We start from the raw sequence: 21,358 nt of genomic DNA, 5'->3' as shown, positions 1-21,358 counted from the left end.
AAAATGGAAGAGCCTCTTAGAGCATCTTAAAGGACAGTGAAGTGAACTATGATACAACATATATAAAAGATTCATGGTTGAATTAATTTAAACCTTCCATTGATTTTTTTTCATCTATTTTCGAATGGAATCCAATCAGTCTTCTCCCAAAACCCTTTTTGTTTCTCAAGTGGGAAAGATTAATGTAGCCTACTAATTTAGAGAAGATTGACTGCATATCACTTAACCTTAATATCTATAAAAATGTAAATATGATGATGATGATGATGATGATGATGATGATGATAAATCCCAGGGCTTGAAAGATAAAAGAATCCATGGATGTTGATGAAAGCAGCCCTTAAACCACAAGAACCATTGAGCAAATATGTCATGTATTCGATTCTCTGGAGCCACTCTCATGTTTATAAATGCTAATAAAAAGAGTTTGTGGCCATTCCACCTAAACAGCTCTACAAATCTATACTCGTCAACAGATTAAGAACCAGGATATTTTGATTCTTTTGAATGAAGCACTTAAATATGTTCCAATTGTGCTGCATACATCACCAAAGAAATTGATTTTTTTTTTTAATTTCTTCCATGATATAGCCATTTACAAGCTTTTGATAGCTGCCTGCAAGGTGGGTACTGCAACAAGCTTTGAGGGTTAAAAATCATTGGCAATTAAGATAAATATATAAATGGCAATTTATTTCTTGTTTAACTAAACCTCTAAAGCTTAGAAGGCGTGATCTTGGCGCACTACCAGCAAAAATATTAATGTTGGCCTACGAACCATCACCACCTTTGGCTTTGCCCGTGGGATCGAATGCTTAAGTGCAAGACACGTAGACAAGAGCTTGATATGACATCATTTTTATTTTCCGAAAAGGAGGGGATATATCCATTCATCGACGGGAGAACAATCCAATATTACGAGTTATTAACATCATTTTTATACATCAATTAAGATGAATCTCTCAAAAGTTACCTACGAACTGTATATAAAACAATTTGTTGTTTACAAATACGCTTCATTCAAAATAAATTTTTCTTAGTACGTGCTCTTAATTCATACAAAAAGAAAATAATAAAGTCTCCGATATATAAATGTTTTTTTTTACTTGGAATCCGATTATACACCCAAAATTCCACTTTATTTTTTTAATAAAATACTAATCTTAATAGAAATCGATATAAAAATATAACTAATAAATAAAATAGTATAAAAATAATGCATAAGAAAGAGGAGAATGATGAAAAACTCATACTCTCAACATTATAAAAATTCAGAAACAAATTAAAAATGCACCATATTGATCAAACCACAAAAATTTGCATCCTAACCCCGCCATCATCAAACCCACTAGATGATGAACTTTGGTCAACTAAAAAACCACTGTTAATAATCGCATTGCATCAATGTTGCATTAAAGATGAAGTCTCAGATGACCTATCCTCCTCCTCATCATCTTGGATTCCAATTTCATGAACATCATCACTCTGCTCTATCATGATAAGGCTTTCCAAGAACATAACTTGAAATGAAAAACTAAAACCATCACTACTTTTAGGGGAAATATGGGGGACAAAACAAAAACCACAATAATACAAACAAAAACTATGATAATGTTGATTGAAATTAAAAACAAAATAAAAATTATAAAATATCTTTTAAGAAGTCGTGACTAACAACCAGTTCAAGGGCCAACGCAAGCTAAGATTTGGCTTGAAAAATCTGAGAGACTAGGGTTTTTCCTCCTCAATTAAAATTCTATAGAAATCGGATCTTTTTAAACAAGATAAATCTATTAGACTTTAAACTTTTCAAATAGTTTTCTTCCTTATTAATATTTAACACGATCCAATCCAATTAAATAAGAAATTGTAATAAATAAAATAAAAAAATTAATTAAAATATGTGAACAAACATCCAATTTCACAATAAATTACAAGCAATTATATTTATAAGCCTAACAAACAATCTAAACCATGGAATAGATTTTGAATATGAACCAAACAATGGAAAGAGAGCATAGTTATGTGGATTGAGATAGAAGAAAAAGGAAAAGATATGCAATTGTAAATAAAGAAAGATCGTTATTTACCTACCATGTAGTGTTGGTTATAGGTTTAACGCAAGTTTGGATGAGTGGTGCATTTATTTGTAGTTAGTGTAAAAATAGCGATGGCAGTAAGATTAGATATTATAACGTAAGACAAAAAATAAATTAAATATACCGCATCATATCGCACCGTCCATCTAAATTCAACCTTAATCTAGTTTTTATATATATGCAAAATAAAGTTTGTGAAATTTAAGAAAGAAGAATTTGATAGTCTTTAAGAATCTAAGCAACAAAGTAAAAGCATTAAAAGAGCAAATATTTAAATCGTACTTAAGTAAAAAGAAAAGAAAAAGCATTTTGACAAGACCAGAATATGTACAAGCATTTCCTTGAAAATAATAATAAAAGAACATTAATGGGGATAATTGGCTCTCCATCGTAGGGATTTTGTCTGTCTAGGGATTGGACCATTAAAATAATATAAATATTAAACATGTTTTTGTGTTAAAACTCACAATAATCGGCTTCAAATTTGACTAGGACGAATCCGTGGATGTATTTGTCTTTTATGTTGTCCTATGTTCCAATATGACAACAATGTCCCTTGCTGTTTGGGTGGGAGGGCGGGGCTGTCCTATTTCCTAAACCCGTCCTATGTTCCATATCGCTTGTTATTAGTTTCATCTTTTTTAAATAAAAATTTTAGATTTGAATTTTATAAATTAAAATATTAACATCGACAGATTTTTATTTTTATTTAAATTTTTAATTTGACTTTATTTTAAATTTAACTAAGTGGAAAAAAACAGAAAATTGATGTAAGTATTAAATAAAAAAGTAGACTCTAAAGTACAAAAAGCCCTTAAAAAGAAAATTTAATTAAACAATTGCTGTTAATAAAAAATTAAGTAAGCTGATTTTAATTTATATTTTTCATTTTTATTATTTCTAATAATTCTTATTAAAAATATAAGATTAATTATAAGTCTGTCAAATGTTGTCATGTGTTTGATTTGTGAATTAATTTTAACGGTAAATATAAAAGCATTAATAGAGGAAGTTAATATTTTTTTAATTAACTATAAGAACTTAATTAAATTTTATTAACGAAAATTGCTTAATTAGTTTTTTTTTTTCATTTTCTCTTAATGGTGTTTTTTTTTTCACCTAAAAGCCAAATATTTTAAAAGAGAAAAAAGGCTCCCACTAACTCCAAACCCTATAGGGGACCTTAGTCCTTAGACGCGTGGAGTGATGAAAAGAAGCTTTGTATAGGGGAAAAAGGCAAAGCACAGGAAGGAAAATCGAGAATGCATGGGACACATAGCGTTCGGACAAGGTGGGTCCAACTGGGCATTTGCAACTAGCTGAACTGAATAGACACGATAGCTACGGGTAATATCAATTAGATTCGGTCGAGTATTTTAGATTTTTCCAGCTATGTATTATAATTTGGTTTGGCTTTGATTCTCAATTATTCATATTAATCTTTTATTTTGAATCTTTATATTTATTTTAGTAAATTAATATTTGTTTTATAATTTTTAAAAATTATTTAATAAAATATAAAAATCCATAAATATTTTTAAAATAGTAATATTCTGAGTAAATAAAAATAATTAATTACTTTTATATGGTATTTTTAAAAAATATTTTTATACATAACTTTTAAGTTATTTTCACTATTTTGAATATAAATGATTTATTTTTACATCATAAAATTTAAAATTATTTATAAATTAAAGAAATATATTTGCTTTGAGTAACCATAATTTTTCAACTTACATTCCATAAATTGTTCAAACACGTTGGTTTGGGTTAGTTTTCATTTTTTTTTTATTTTTCTTGCTCAGCTCTACCAATAGCATCGATTAAAAAAATCTTGGTCAAAACCTGCTATTAGTCATTGTACTATGCATAAGTTGTAACTTTAATCATCATACTTTAATTTGATCAAATTTAGTCATAATACTTTTGAATTGGTCAATTTTAGTTCTTATACTTTTTGAATTTTGAAATTTTAGTCCTAACTCAAACAATAACAATCAAATCGGTTGATTAAATTTTGTTATTAATCTTGCACTATGAGTAATGTTGTAGATTTACTTCATGTTCTTAGTCCCTACAGCTTTTTTAATTTTAAAATTTAATGCAAATGACAATAGTTAAATCCACTAATCAATAATATAATAATTAAAGTTAGATAAATTTTCAATAGAGTTTTCAGAGCTATTACTTACTTATCTTTCTATAAATTATAAACCATATTCATATTAATCATTGCATTTTTCTTTTATCCCTAATTATCTTATTAGTGAAGCCTTAAACATGCAGGATATAAAGAAATAATAAAGAGATGCACCAAAGTGCAATGATAGAACAGTGGCAATCAAGTGCAATATCGTAATGTAATGACATCAAGTGCTTTAACAAAAGCAGTGGCAATCAAGTGCATTAACAAAGACAAAGAGCGCTCTAAATGTTTCATAATGGCATGCCATCTATATCCTACTAGTTCATGTCTTATCTACATGGGCCAATATAATATAATCGACTCCACTTTTACAATTCAAAACAAAACTTACATACTTTTGAATTCTTTTCAATTTAGTCATTGCTATAAAAAATCAATAAACATTATAGTGATATTCCTTTGGCACATAAAATATATAACACACTAAGTCATAATATTTCATATCTACTATCAAAGTATTGTTACATTTCACCTGTCACTTTTACACATTTGCAATTTAGTCCTTAATTTCATAAAATTTAATATTCAACGACATGTCATTTTAATCTTACATAGCCTTAAAACTTACTACCATAAACACTTCATTAAAATTCTCCATTAATAATTTATTACACATATCAAATTTTGGTCACTTTGCTATTTAGTATTCTTTGCATAAATTTCACTTCATTTACTTTACAATCTTTTCGATTTAGTCCCCTGCTAGCATATATTTTCATTAATTATCTTCCTCTCACTTAGTATTCACTTCACTTATATATATCACTACACTTGAATATGTTATTTCAAAATCTTAGTACACTTATCCACTTTTCTATGTTTTACAATTTGGTCCTTTTCAATATGAAATTCAAGCATCACTAGAAATTCACTTAAATATCAATTTGTAATGAATTCAGTAACTCTTAACATTCACATAAGTTTTTATCATAATATTTTATTTCACAGTTAAACTTTTGTACACTTTTCAATTTAGTCTTTTTACTATAATTTCTCTACACTTAGTTCATTCACTTTGTTGTTGAAGTTAATTTCACAAATTCACTTCTTTCTACAAGAATTTCATAATAAATATTACCATTTCCTATACATATGTGTAGAACACTAATATAACAATTAGAATATAATTCACACATAAATTCTAATTTGGTATGGTAAGATTCTTTGTGTACTTACCTTTTACTAGAATTTCACTATTTTTACTTTAATTCTATCCCTTCTTCACTTTTGACATCACCTTCATCATTTCTTCTCTTTTTCTACTTCATGAGCACATCAAATTCATCACCAAAACTCACACTAAAATCACTTTCTCATGTCACCATGAATTCTATGAGAAATACTTTAATTTCTTACATTGTTCGCTTGATATCAAGCCTTAGCTTGATTTTCTCTCTTCTCCAATTTGATATTCATGTTCACCATAGTATTCTTATCATTTTTCCCTCTTGGTGGATGTGGAAATTCTTTTTATTTATAGGTGAAAATGATGAATTTTGATGGAAAAAACCAAATTGCAAAGAAAACAAAACATTCTGTTCATAAAAAATAGTAGACAACAAGGCTAAGAAAGATGGAGAAGTTTCCATAACCTTTTCTTTTTATTTCTTAACATTTAATTAAATAGTAAAACATCTAAAACAAAGTAATCTTAAAATAATCTTAACCAATCAAAATCTAACACCAATATTCATAATTATCCTAACTGGGAAAATAATATTTTACCCTCAACATTCTCTACAATTTCTTTATTGAATTCTCACTTAATTTGGTAAAATTGTGGTTTAGTCATCATATTTCTCCATTTATTCAACTTAGTCAATGCTTACTAGTTTATTTTACACTTTGGTCCTTTACACCTTTAAAATATTTTCATGTTTGGTCCTTCAAATTATTTGAATTTAAACTTTAACCACTGGACTTTTACTTAATATTATTTTGGCCCCATCACTTTTCACATCTTTACAATTTACTCAATACATCGGATTTATTTCTCTCAATACACGAGCTTTTCAATTTCTTTTGACATGCAACTTTCTTCTCTACTAACACTAATAATTCCTATTTTATTTCCTTCGAAAATTTTAACACATCATCACATATTAGCACTATTCTTGACTAAGGAGTATTAGGGATGTTTAATCGCATGTATCATTATCTGTGAGGGAATGACTTAGAAATTAAAATAATTTATTTGGATTATTATTTAATTGATTGTAATTAAATAGTTGAAGTTTGAAGTGAGAATTAAATTAATTAGTCATTATGGATTTATTAAATGGGGCAATTAAATATATTTCCTCATAGATAATGCGATAAAGTTGCTATGACGTTAATAAAATTAGAATTAGGTTGAGAAAATAAATTTAATTGGATAAATTAATTAATTTAAATAAATAAATAATATTTTAGAAAATAGAAAAATAGCTATTGTGTTGGATAAATTATAAGTGTTGATTAAAAGTCCAGATAACACATATACATGTACTCAATACATGTGACTGGCCTGGAGCCCGTCTCATTACATGAGGGGTGGGAACAATGGGATGACCTAAAAAGAAGACCTTGCACATTATTGAGTGTTGTTACTTTGCCAAAAAATAATGGTAACTTATTTACAGGAATAAATTCTTTTTTTTTTTTGTAAAGTTCAAAGTTTTTTGGTTCTCATAGAGAGAAATCAACTTTCTCACTTGAATTTAATTAAAGTTTTTCATTTTGCGCATTTGGTTCGTGTTGTTTGAACCTACACTCAAAGCAATTCGTTGTTTGAGGATAGCAGATAAGATCGTTTGGTTGAAAGCTGGGAACTGACTTAGATTGCCTCAGTCAAAGCACAAGTAACAATTTGTTTAATGATTTATTACCATAAATACCATAAGACTCAATTTTAAGACAAAAAAAAAATAAACTTCCGTTGTGAAATGTTGTACATTGTTTTGTAAACCAATTTTTCCAACAGTTTGAATCTAAACCTGATAAATAAATAAAAACAACATTACCATGTCATTGGTTATTTTACATGTTAGATACAAGCTGTCAACGCAACAATTATAAATATGTTTAAATTTTGATCACATATTTTAAATATGTTCAATGTCATATTGAACTAGAACTTTGATCTTCTTCTTTTTTCCGCTTTATTAGTAAATTGGCCCTTGAATTATACTTCAATTTTAGACTAGCCTTGAAGTTTATTATTATTATTAAAAGTAATATAGTCAACTCTCTCTATAATAGCCTCGTTTGTCTAATAAAATTTTGAATGTTATAGGGAGGTGGTTGTTATACTCCTAGAACAACATTTGAGATTTAGATCATATTTAATTTTTTAAATTTAAATTAAAATATATAATATATTAATGACTTCTACACTAAGGCCTTGTTTGGTGTTAAAAAATTAAATCCATTGAAATTTAATATTTTCAATGATTTAATTTTTACCAAGCCAAGACAAAAACAATTAAGTAGAATATTTTCTATTAGAAAGTAGAATATTTTCAATTACTTCAATTTTATTTTATTTATTTTAATATTATATTATTCTATAAAAATTACGTTTAAAAATTTAACTTTTGCTTAAAAAAGTGAAATGTTTAAAATTAAGGATAAATGTAGAATATATATATATTTTATAATTTAAAATATATATTTACTAAACAAACTAATTTATCAAACAAATTTTGTAACTTGTATTCAATATTTAATTTTTCAACACATATGTTTTCAGTTTACCAAACAACACCTAAATTAGTAAAAAGTCTTTTCAGTTCGTATGTTTTTTCAGCTCCAAGTTTTCATTCTAAATTTTTATATTCTCATTCAACAAGATTTGAAGTTCAACGCTTAATTTCCTTTCATCCTTTTAAGTCACGGAAAGAAATCACATCCACTCTACAATAATTACGAATCATATTTATTAAAACAAATTTTTGAAGTGATCAACTAAGTGTCAATCGAAAGTAGTCATCTTTATTATCCTTACGATAACTTGAAACTTTTTGAGCATTGAATAATATTAACATTTTGGATATATGCAGGCTCAATTTTGAAGTCCAATCCATTCAAAGCATCTTTCTTTAAATATTGGATTGTGAAGAACGGATGAAGATCGTATTAAAATTATTATTAAAGAGTAAATCTCAGATTACATTAGTATTTATTAATATAATGTAATTTGCTATTTTTTAGCTAAAGAGTTGAGTGATAATTAATGTATTTTGAAAACTTTTATATAAGATTTGATACGTAAAAAGTATTTTATTGTTGATCGTGTAACATATTTTTTCAAAACAGGAATGTTTTGACATGCGAAAAAAACAAGAAAGAAATGTATTGCTTCCCCTGTTTAATGCCACTTAACAGGTTACTATGCTAAAATAAAACGGAAAGTGTAACACCCTTAACCCACATCCGTCGTCGAAATAGGGTTTCAGAGCATTACCGATCAAACAGGCATAATTTCAAACATTTCATATTATATAATATTCAAGTCTAATTTGTAAACATGCCAAATTCAAACTATTTTGCCAATTTCATGTTCATTTAAACATTAACTTAACATGCCATAATATGACCTTAACATAAACACATATTTATATGTATATAAACAACCAATATTAACTTATAATCTTATTTACAATCATTCCACAAAATGATTAATAGTTAGACACCCTAGGTACATGCCAACACATTTCAAAAGGATAAACATCACCACATTTGAGATCGGGATTGTTGTTGGACGTTGATTCAACGATCAAAATTAAGTACCTAACCTGCGCACGAAAAACAAATTGTACGCTGAGTAAAACTCAGTGGTATTTCTATAATCCGAATATTTAAAAATAAAAAAAATATAATATGTATAATAAAATGTTAAGCACAATTGAACATTTAAAACCATACAATACTAAATTTTTCATCACTTGCTATAGAAATAGCTTTTCACAATTTTAATCACATTTCATTTATGCAATTGTTTTATCCATACCATATTCAATTCACTATTCCACTTCATTTCTCATATCATTATTTCAATATCAATTATAAGACTTTATTATTCATTTACCCCTATTAACATGACTCGGACTCGGACGGATACACGGATCTAACCAAAACATACCAGTTTGGCACCTAGTGCCTCACCGGATAATTCGAAGTAATAATTTGACACCCAATGTCTCATCGACTCAAAGTCGAAGAAATCCTTGAACTCTTCCAATCCTATGGCATGCCATTTATATCCAACTCAACTCCATACAGTTAATAGGGTTCCAATTCACTTTTCAAATACAACCAATATTCATTTCAATACAAATAATCAATATGTTCAATATATATATACCAATTCAATCAATATAAATTCAATAAATTCATCACATACTAAATCAATCCATAGTAATTCTCCAACCAACACTTACTACATACATTAAATTAAATTATAATAATTAAAAACTAAGTTCGGATTATAAAAATACAAACCAGAAATTTCGAGCTATTCCTTGTCGACTTTATCTTATCCCTTTTTAGACAAGGGTTCCGGTACGACGTTAGTTACGGAATTAAAACAATTAAAAAAATCATCAATACAACACAATTCAACCTCATAATTAATAATTCAATTTTTATTCCATATTTGTCTAAATTTCAATTTAGTCCCTAAATCGAGATTTTTTTACATTTGATTCTATATTTTCCTTCAAATTCTACTTTAAACTAAAATTAACTCCCTAATTTCACTTAAATCCCTAAAATTTGAATTTTTTTTATAATTTAGTCCCTATTACACAAAATTTACAATTTATTCTACAATTCAATCATTTTTCATTTCTAACTTAAAAATCTATCAATTTAATCCCTAATACTAAAATTATTCAACATAAACATCACTTAAAAAACTTAATAATTTCTAAAATTTTGACATGGTTCAGGTAGTATTTAATACCAGGATTCCAAAAACATAAAAATTACAAGTAAAGGGGCTAAATTGACTAACCAATTTGAGCTTTGAACCCTTGAAACCCTAATTATCCTTTTTCACCTTTTCTTTCCTTTTTCTCTTCTGTTTCGTTTCTATGGTCTTTCTTTTTCTATTCTTTTTCTTTTATTTAATTATAATAATATAATAATATAAATTATAATATTATAATATTATAATATATATTTTAACTTTAAATATTTATAATATATATACACTTATCCCGCCTCAATTATGACCATTGGCATAATTGTTCCTTTGGTCCCTTTAATTTTCTTTAATCTATAATTCAATTTTCACCCTTTATACAATTTAGTTCTTTTACCTAATTACTCTTAATTCATGCAATTTCACCTAACCAAAACCTAATTAACTACACAAATAGCTTTGTAAATATTTATGCCAATGGTCATTACAGAAATCCTTTTTTAACGGTATAATAACACATTTAGTCCTTAATACAAACATGTTCTATCATTTTGATCTTAATTCTAAATAATTTAATAAATTTAACCCTTCACATTTACAAATTCTATCAATTTGATCCTCAAATTTCCTAACCAAAGCTTTCAACTTTTAAAATAAAGGCATTCCACATCTATTAATTGTTTATATTTTTAACAAGTTAGTGTTAGAAATTAACTAAACGTCATTAAAATAATAGAAAATACAAATCTTAAAATGTAATATATAATAAAATTATATAAATATTTTAATATTTGTAAAAAATTCATATTGACTAGCATAATTTTAGTTTTTAATTAATTTTGTAAATAATTTGACACTAAATCAGATTATTAATGATACGTATTGCTTATTGTGGATTTAAAATTAAAAAATAATTAAAATTAATAGAACACATAATAATCTCTTAATCAATTTATAAAATTAAAAAATCATTATCAATGTAAAAAAGGAAATTCAATTAATTATTTCACATTTTTTATGGAAAATTTAAATGTTCATAATTTTTTCTTATATAATTATTTATCGAACAATTGGATTTTTCAAAGCCTTATTTTAACTTTGGATTTACTTTTCAAGTCCGAGTACTATTTCTATGTACCTTGAAGGAAATATCATATTGTTAACAATAAGAGTAAATCTAAAGTATTTTTTAAACGTTTTTCCATTTTATTTAGCCAAAATTTATCAACCAAAAGGTTATAAAATATTATATTTATAAGAAAATTAATGAAAAAAAGGAAATAAAGTTTCAAAATAAACTCATTGGTATCAAGAATTGGCTCGAAACCGCTTATTAGTTGAGAGAAATTTTTTCTTTTTGGGTTTTACAAATTTATAGATACGTAATGCTTCTATTTGAAAAGCTAAAAGCTTTTGTTAAGAAGTTTGAGAATCAAATTGATATAATTCGTAAATGTGAATGGTTAAATTTATTGAATTATTTAGAATTAGGATCAAATTGATAGAATATGTAAGTGTTGAGGACTAAATGTGTTAATATACCAGTTAGAATTATCAATTTAACGGAGATGACAAAAAAAACGAATTCAAACGTTAATATATAAATTGAAAATTTTTAAAATTTTAATAAAAGAAAAAAGAAAGAGAAATTATTTGAAATTGAGCAGTGAAGTAGTGGTATGATTGGTATTTGGTATTTTATAAAAATTTTAAATCAGTGCAACTTGGTTAATGGCTATGGCCCTATTGGCCTATATTGTTCAATGAGCGTGGGCATGAACTCCTCGAATCTTAATTTCCTTTATGGTAGTGGCGGCGCATCCTGATTTTAACTTTTGATTTTGTTTAATTCCGTTATAAATGCTTATAATATAACGCCCTCTTTAACCGTTACTTTTATGTGAATGCTACGTACAACTATAACGATACGTAATTACTTTTTAGATGAATTAATTATAAATAAATAAATCCGATGATAAAAAATTTATAAAATTATTTTGGGAAATAAAATGAATTATTTTATTATATTAAAAGAATCAATTATTTATGTACGTATAAACATTTCATAATACTTCAAATCTCTATATAAGCCAAACATCCCATTTCTTGGTTTAACCCAAAAACGGAAACCATTACTGATTAGAAACAAACATCCAACAATATTTTCCTTCTCCATGGAAACACACTCTGATTGCTTCTGGGTTTTGTTTCTTGCATCCAAATGCAAATCTTTTTCCACCCAAAATTCGATTTTGCTTCTTCTTTTTCTGTGCATGGCTTGGTTTGCCATCACCTTGTGCTTCTGGTTTTACCCTGGAGGCCCTGCTTGGGGTAAGTATAATTGGCTGACCAAGCGAGCTGCCTCAAAACCCAAAAACACCATTCCAGGACCACGAGGGTTTCCAATTGTTGGAAGCATGAATCTCATGGTTAACCTGGCTCACCGTAAGCTTTCAACTGCAGCTAACTGTTTTGGTGCTAGGCGGCTCATGGCGTTAAGCTTGGGTGATACTCGGGTTATCATTACATGCAACCCTGATGTAGCCAAAGAGATCCTTAACAGTTCTGTTTTCGCTGATCGTCCAGTGAAAGAGTCTGCTTATAGTTTAATGTTCAATAGAGCGATTGGTTTCGCTCCTTATGGGGTTTACTGGCGAACACTGAGAAGAATCGCTGCTACGCATCTGTTCTGCCCTAAACAAATTAGCTCCACCGGGGCACAGAGGTTGGATATCGCTTCTCAAATGGTGTCTATAATTGCATGTCGTCGTGGGGAGTTCACCATACGCAATATGCTCAAGAAAGCTTCTCTTAACAACATGATGTGCTCGGTCTTCGGCACTAAATATCAACTGGGATCGTCAAATACTGAAACCGAAGAGCTCGGCCAACTCGTCGAAGAAGGTTACGACCTACTCGGAAATCTCAATTGGTCCGATCATCTTCCATGGCTTGCTTGTTTAGACATTCAAAATATCCGGCTTCGATGCTCGGAACTTGTCCCCAGAGTGAACAAGTTCGTGAACAAAATCATTCAGGAACATAAACTCAATACAGGAACAAGAACCCCAGATTTTGTCGACGTTTTACTTTCTCTCAATGGACCTGATAGACTCTCTGACAACGATATGATTGCTGTTCTTTGGGTAAGCAAGCAAATCTTTTCATTTTAATATGCATGTTATTGTTTTCTCTTGCATGAAGTAAAGAATCAAAGGTGGAATCTTGATAATGATTTGGAGGATCAATTTGTTGATTAGATTCCTAAAATATACTATAAAATTTCTTAGCTTTTGCAAGGACTTGTTAGCACAACCAAACGTACCAATGTTCCCTTTGATTAATTACAAAAAGTTGATTGCTTTTCCTTTTTCTAATCATGCTATAGGAGATGATATTTAGAGGAACCGATACTGTGGCGGTTTTAATAGAGTGGATACTAGCGAGAATGGTGCTTCACCCTGAAATCCAATCAAGGGTCCAGGCCGAACTTGATCAAGTCGTTGGGAAATCATGGGCGTTGCTGGAATCAGACATTCAATCGATGGTTTACCTGCCGGCGGTGGTGAAGGAGGTCCTCAGGCTACACCCTCCTGGTCCACTTCTATCGTGGGCCCGTTTAGCAATCACAGACACTACTGTCGATGGATATCACGTGCCTGCTGGGACAACAGCCATGGTTAACATGTGGGCCATCACTAGGGACCCAGATTTTTGGGTGGACCCACTTAAGTTCAAGCCAGAGAGATTCGTGTCCAAGGAGAGTGCTGATGTGGAGTTCTCGGTGTTGGGGTCTGACCTCAGGCTATCCCCATTCGGGTCTGGCCGTAGGAGCTGCCCTGGAAAGACACTGGGTTTAGCCACTGTTACCTTTTGGGTCGGCACCTTATTGCATGAGTTCAAGTGGGAGGCATCAGATGATAATCCAGTTGATCTCAGTGAAGTCCTTAAGCTCTCCTGTGAAATGGCTAACCCACTCAAGGTCAAAGTGCAACCTAGGCGCAGATAAAATAATCAAGAAAATGGAGTCAAATCACCTCAAAATCTCAGCAAACGCCATTATCCTAAATTACCCACCTGTTAGTTATGCTGGACTTTAAAAATATATGTAAAAATAGCAGTGTTTTGTCTCTACAAATCCCAATGCCTCCCCCGTGTTTTGATCTCTTAACCTACAGTATTGCTCGCTCCTTATGTAGATAACTATTGTAGCAATAAGCTAGCTAGTGCTAGCAGTTTGTAAATTGTAACTATTTGACTGCAATATGGTTTTGATATTTTTGCCAGCTTATAAAATTTCATTAGATGAAATAATATATATATGTATAGCAGTGGGCAATGAATTTTGATGCAGACATCACGATTTCACTGTATGGTTTTCTTGTTGCAATTCAATTTCTGTACAGAACACTTTCATTTTAAACCGTCTATGGGAACTCCAAGTAGAAGAGAAAGTGGACAATATGTGCATTTCAAGATGCAAGTATAATAATATATGGCAACAAATCAATGTAAAAAACGGACATTATTTTTTTTTAATTTGTACTTCTGTACTGTAGGCTGCCAATTATAAAGAAAATTATCACTTCATAACTAAAAAAGTTTTTAAGCTTTTCCAGCTCAATCACAACGATGATATTCATTGCAATTGATTGCGAATAATTATCGAAAATGTGTCTGTTACGAAGAATTTTTCATAAAAAAAAATAAAAAGAAATGGCAAGAGTCGAGAAGAAGCTAGAGAATTTCCTTTTCACTTTGGGGAAAAAAGGGGCAGGGTCTTTTATGCAACTACCGAACAATTGCTATCATTTTAAATGAGAAACGACATTGCCTTTTTGTCTGAGAGGGTTCTTTCATCATCTAAACATGGGGTTGGGGAACATTGCCGATGCTCTCTACCCCTTGAATAAGGTTTCATATGAGCCAACTAGTGGATGGAACGTGAAATGCACATGGATCGAAAGGCACTATTGGTACTTTGCCAGAAAAAGTAGTTTCACATTAAACATCTTTTGTCTACTGTCCGCCCCCAGACATTGATTGTGATCTTCCCTGTCTGTTACGTTAACACCCATTTCTTGTCAAGTCCTAATCCACTTGTTTCAAACCCTAAACCTACCTCGATTAAGGGGTAAGCTTCAGTTGGGGTCTTTCTCCGGCATTTTCCCTATGTGATAAAAAAAGGAAACTTCGATGCATAAGAGTCCTGTCTTGCAAGAAGAAGTAGGTTGGATTGAGTGGGTTAAAATCATATTAAAAATACATATAGTTATGGCTAATATATTAAAAAAAAAACTTATATATTAACATGCTTTGTTCAAGTAAACCATTATACTTTTTTTAATTCATAAAAATCGAAAGTTAATATACGATTCAACCTTTAAATTATACATCATGATATTGAAAATAATCTAAAGACGAGAAAGAGAAGAGTATGAAAGATGAAATTATTGATTTACATTGGCTTTAATGGATTTATAATTTACAACCCAAGTGACATTTAGGTTCAATACATTCATTAATTATAATCAAGTAATAAATATGTAACTCTTTGATCTGCTATATTCACGCATTCTTGTCAAATGACTATTAAATATTTTCTAATTTCACCCATTCTAGTCATATCAATTAAATACAAACTTAATAACCACACATTATTTGACATACTCCCCTTAAAGTAATATTCTTTGACTCTCAAATCTTTTTTGAACAGTTGGAGTCTTGTTTTTGAAAGTGTTTTGGTGAAAATATCTATTAGTTGCTCCTGTGAAGGACATAGCACTAGTTGGATCTCTCTTGCTTCTATTATTTCTCGAATGACATGATGTTTAATGTTGATGTATCTGGTTTGGATATGATAAATTGAATTCTTTGACATAGCAATGGTTGGCTTATTGTCAAATGAAGTTGAAAATATTCCTTTTACTTCTTTTCAGTGTCTTCTGTAATTCTTCTCAACTACTTGTGTCGCTAATCTAACTGCTAGTTACTCTGTTTTTGCAAATGATTGGGGCATTATGTGTTGCTTCATTGAACACTAAGAAATCATATTAATTTCAAGAGAAGACACATAACCTAAAGTGCTCCTCATATCATGATTACATACGATTCAATCACTATCACAATATCCTTTTAATTTTAATGTTGAATATTTGTCAAATAGGATCTTGTACTTTATGGTGCCCATCAAATACCTTAACACTATTTTTGCTACTCTAAGATGGAAATAAATAAGTTTACTAATGAATCTTGAAAGTGAACTAGTTGCAAATATCATATCAAGCCTTCTAGTTGTTAGATAAAACAAACTTTCAATCAAGCTTTTATACATGTTTGCATCTACCATTTTCAATATTGAAAGTAAACTAGCTACAAACATCAAATTGACTTTGTAATTGTTAGAAAAAAATATCCAATCAAGCTTCTATATATGTTTGCATCTACCATTTTTCCATCATCCTTTTTCTTCTAATCATTCACCACCAATGAAGTATCAACTTATTTGCAACCAAGCATATATAGAACTTCTTCAAGATATTTTCAACATATTTATTTTAATATGTAAAAACACCATGATTATCTTGATAAATTTAAAAACCAAGAAGATGGTGTAACAATCTAAAATCACTCATCAAATATTTTTTGTCATCGCTAAAGCTCATGCATTCATTATTACCAAAATAAACCAACTTTCAACATAAAGTGCAACAAGAAGAATATAAACTATTCCTTGATACTTAACATAAAAACTAGGCTCACTTTTGCTTCTTTGGAATCCTTGCTCAATGAAATAGTTGTCAATCTCAATGTACCATGCTCTTGATATAGAGCTTTCTTCCATTTGTACACCTTATCTTCTTGGCCTTTAATCACAGAACTTTGAAGTTGTTGCTCTTATACCATTTCTTTTAATCCTTCAGTTAAAAATGTTGATTCCACAATAAGTTGGTATACATTCCAACCTTTTGATGTTGCCAATGTGATATTTGCTCTAATTCTGTTCAGGCAAGCAACTAGAGCAAAAGTCTCATGATAGTCAATACCATCCTATTTTGTATAGCGTTTTACCATTAATCAAACTTTTTTTTGGATCGAACCATTTGGATTGTGCTTTACCATGTACACCCATTTCAAGTTAATAGCTTCTTTTTCATTCGGCTTTTTATCCAACACCCATGTCTTGTTGTTTTCAAATCTTTATAATTCTACTATATACAATAATTTCATCTAGCATAAACATCACTTAAACTCCTCATTTTTCTTGGAATAGGGCTAGATGATGAAGAGTTAAAACTTGGTGGAGACGAATAACTTGCTAAAGATGGAGAATTTGGTGTAGAATAAATCGGTTGCCTTCTCATCAAATCAAACATCTTGACTAGTGATCATCTTATTAGTCTTCAAGTTGTAATGTTAATCTGTCACAAATTAATGTGTCAAATTAGGCTCTTCTGATGTACTTAAGGAGCTTTTTCTCAAGCAGAATAGCGTCTTTTATATAGTTTTTTTTGTTATTTTTAGATTTTTAGTTAATAAGTGAAAACGTCTCGTTTTTGCTCATTTTGTGACCCAATTTGGCCAATAGTGTCATTGGGAGGCCTAATGTGTGATTGAGTGGTGTAAGGACATGTTGGAAGTAAAAAAAAGAGTGAGAACGGCACCAAGGGAAAGGGTATCGCGATATCCACACCTTAGAATCGTGATATCTCCAATAGTATGGAAAAGAGAAGGCTCCCTTTAGTGGTATTGCAATATCCTCTTTGAGTATCGCAATATCCACCTTTCAAAGGCGACACCAAGGCTCGACACTGCCCGAGGTGTTGCAATATCCACTTCTGGGTATCACGACACCGCCTTCGTCAGGGGACAAACTTGGACAAAAAGGATGGTCTTTGTCCAGTCGATCCATCAATCACCTAAGGCCCGTGTAGAGGCATTTTTGGCAACAAAAAAGCATCAGATGACAGCTTAAAATAGCCAAAATTGGATGAGGAGGAGAGAGGCACACTTTAGCTTAGTTTTAGGTTTAATTTTCACTTAGTTTTCGACACTTTTTCTAGGGTTTTCATTTTTTTCTTCTTCTTCCTTAGTTTAGAGTTTATTTTTCTGCATTTACTTCTTGATGTTCTTAGTGTTAGTTAAGTTAATTATCACTGTAACTAAGGTTTATTTACACTTTTAGTTCATATACCTTGGTTTCAAGACACTTTAAGCTTTAGTTTAATGTATTTCGATTTTTTTTACTTTAAATCTATTAAAGCTTTATTGCTTTAGATTTTCTTATTAAATGTTGTTAGTTTCATGTTATTTAAGTTTTCTTGTATAAAAATCTCAACTTTCATATTTTTCTTAAGTTTTACTTTCATGGATGTATTATTTTGCATCTCCATATTCATTTGTTTTAGTTTTAGCATGAGTAGCTAAACCTCAAAGAGGGTTGGTAGATGGACTGAAATATTTTGACAAATGACTAAATCAAATAGACCTAAAAACTTAGGAAGTGACACCCCTAAGGGAATATCAAGGCAAGTGAGACTGAAAGGTAATATTGTCGCGTATCCGTCCATTAGTTCCGGATTAACCGGCGAGATCGAAAGATAAATTGGAGCTTATTCGTCTAAGTAGGTAAAATTGAGATTGGAAGATAAAATCGAGTCACTTTGTAAGTCCATTGTTCGAGGATCGATGAACCATATCGAAATCAACCAACCACCATTAGTTATTTATTGAATATTCTTTTAGTTTTATATTCTTTGCAATTTAGTTATTAGACTAGCATATTTAATTTTCTTGCAATCTTTTCTTGATATGAATTGCCGTACTATAAGATCGTATTAGTAGCCGCTTAGCCTCTATAGTGTATGCTAGCTATCGCTCAACTGTCATCTCCCTTAGGTTAGATCCTTAGAATACTCTAGTGTTTCATTGTAACACTATAAATATTACAACTGATCTGTACGCTTGCAATAAAACCAGGCTTTAAAATTTGTTTTATAAATTCATTGTTTTATCGTACATGTGCGATGCCGAGTCGAAAGTCTATATCCCTTTGATAAGAACTTATGCATTAAAATAATGATGACTTTAAAGTATTAGAATTTATGCGTAAACGAATTTAATTATCCTATTAAAGTATAATTATGATGACTAATTAATTTAATTCTCACTTTGAATTCAATTATTTAATTCCATACAATTAAATAAACCTCGAATAAATTAAATTTGTTTCCAAGTCATCTCAAGAAAATGCATTTATTGCAAATAGTAATTGATGCAATCTATTTCTCATTCAGTGTTGTGATACATTCATTCAATCAATTCTTATTACACAATCCATATAGAGTTGTGTTGAGCTAGCGGAGGGACCAATAAAACATATATAAATAGGGCTTACATAATTTGTAACTAAGTTCCAACTCTTCCCTATTAATTACAAATTATTTAATTATGAAGTCAATCCACTAAAAGGACAATGGTTGATCTCCGTATTATATACCATTATGAAATGCGTTATATATGCTTTTGTCCAATAACCTTATCATATGTTTGTTGCCCTCGTAGGATATCATTCGCATCTTTAGGTTAAATTTGTCACCTAATACAATCCATTTTATCTCATGGTTACGATTATATGTTTCGTGATGAAAATTATTATTACTTACAAACAGTAATGATTAGTGATTTGTACTAGACAAAAGACTCGTGACCACATTTCATTTTCACAATCATATACTGCCATTAAAAGGAAATCATTTACTATTTGCTCGAGTTATGAATTCCACTATTATGAGTGAAACCATGCTATATATAAGTCATGTACCCAATATACCAGCTTTCGTCTCATTACCATGAAAGCTTAGGTTTTCAACGTATCAAAGTACATTAGTTTTGTACACATGGTCAGACATTTGCTTTTGGATTGATATAAATCACACCATAAACGTCACAAGTGAATAAATCCATACATAACTAGAATAAATTCAACTTGGGTCTAGTCCAATGTATTATTAGTCTTGACAACCATATTTGTTTCTTTATTTCTAGGAGTCAACTACTCCGATAGCAATGACAAGCCATATTCACAATTGGACTTATAAACAACATAATAGTCCCCTATCTATTTTGAATCAATAGCTCAATTTGATTCTTAAGGACTATGGGCTATTTAGATTACTTACTAATATAAGTTGTCTTTCTTGCATTATAATTTGTTCTTATAATGCAACTTAGCATTACTTAAACATTATGAAGTTCAAAAAACTCCAAAGAAATTCTAACAAATGTCATACCCATTTTGAAGAAAAGCCACCTTCCAATTTAGTTTAACCAAGAAGAGGAAGCCAAAAGCCATTTCTAAAGAAAGCCTCATTTCAATCCAATACAACTGAAGAAAAGAGATCCAAACTCGTTTTCAAGTTCAAGCCTTGACCCTTGAAGTATACATTATTGATTCAAGAGCAAGTCACAACGACACTTGAAGCAAAACATATCTTTCCAAGATCAAAGTCTAGACGACCTTTGGTTCAAAGCTCACTCAAAGAGAAGAATCAATACAATTTTCTTTGTAATCAAGAAATCTAGAGAGTTGACTCTTTTCAAAGTTATGAACATAAATTGACTCCAATTTTTCAAGTCAATGTTAGACTCATAATTTATGTGTACACCTTAAGTAATCAAAGAGTTAATATTCGCTTACACATTTTGCTTTTTATGCAAATCCCATTGAAGACAAACATAAAAAGATATAATTAAATAATCATATAAAAATTTATTTTTTAAATTAATTCAAAAATTACATATAGATTTACGAAATGATAGCACTAGGAGCACAAATCCAAAGAAAAAGGACCAAACAGTGATGGCTTCAATAGCTTTGGCAATGGCAGGGTTTTAGTCTTGAAGAGAAGGAAAAATTTATGGGCTTAGTCGGAAAAGTAAAAGGGAAAAACTTAAAAAGAATAAAGAAGGAAAGAAAGGTGAGCTATGGGTCTTTGGAACTTCACAAATTTATGATATTTTTCAATTTCATCTTCCAAAATAATGTGCCATATGTCTTATTTCGACTAGCCAAGCAGTGCCACGTCAGCTTTTGTAATGGTGTAGGATAAAGTGTTGAATGGGGCATGAAACTATAAATACCTGAGT

The 21,358-nt window shown here is 29.9% G+C and overlaps 1 protein-coding gene across 1 annotated transcript; it reads left to right on the top strand.

Annotated features, from left to right (window-relative positions):
• Nucleotides 1-12,315: 12,315 nt before the first annotated feature.
• Nucleotides 12,316-14,496, top strand: LOC105765349 (cytochrome P450 78A3). The gene is made up of 2 exons (XM_012584385.2): nucleotides 12,316-13,356; nucleotides 13,599-14,496. The coding sequence occupies exons 1-2, from the start codon at nucleotides 12,385-12,387 to the stop codon at nucleotides 14,217-14,219; spliced, it is 1,593 nt and encodes a 530-aa protein (XP_012439839.1). The 5' UTR covers nucleotides 12,316-12,384; the 3' UTR covers nucleotides 14,220-14,496.
• The last annotated feature ends 6,862 nt before the right edge of the window (nucleotides 14,497-21,358 follow it).

This window comes from Gossypium raimondii, chromosome 12 (assembly GCF_025698545.1).
Source record: "Gossypium raimondii isolate GPD5lz chromosome 12, ASM2569854v1, whole genome shotgun sequence".
Classification (NCBI taxonomy): Eukaryota; Viridiplantae; Streptophyta; class Magnoliopsida; order Malvales; family Malvaceae; genus Gossypium; species Gossypium raimondii.
The sequence above is the reverse complement of the archived record's forward strand: the minus strand, read 5'-3'. Positions and strand labels throughout refer to the sequence as shown.

Bases quoted from the DNA above. Each gene is read 5' to 3' on its own strand.
- LOC105765349 (XM_012584385.2), top strand. From the start codon at position 12,385: ATGGAAACACACTCTGATTGCTTCTGGGTTTTGTTTCTTGCATCCAAA. The intron at 13,357-13,598 runs GTAAGCAAGCAA...ATCATGCTATAG, and splicing joins ATATGATTGCTGTTCTTTGG to GAGATGATATTTAGAGGAAC.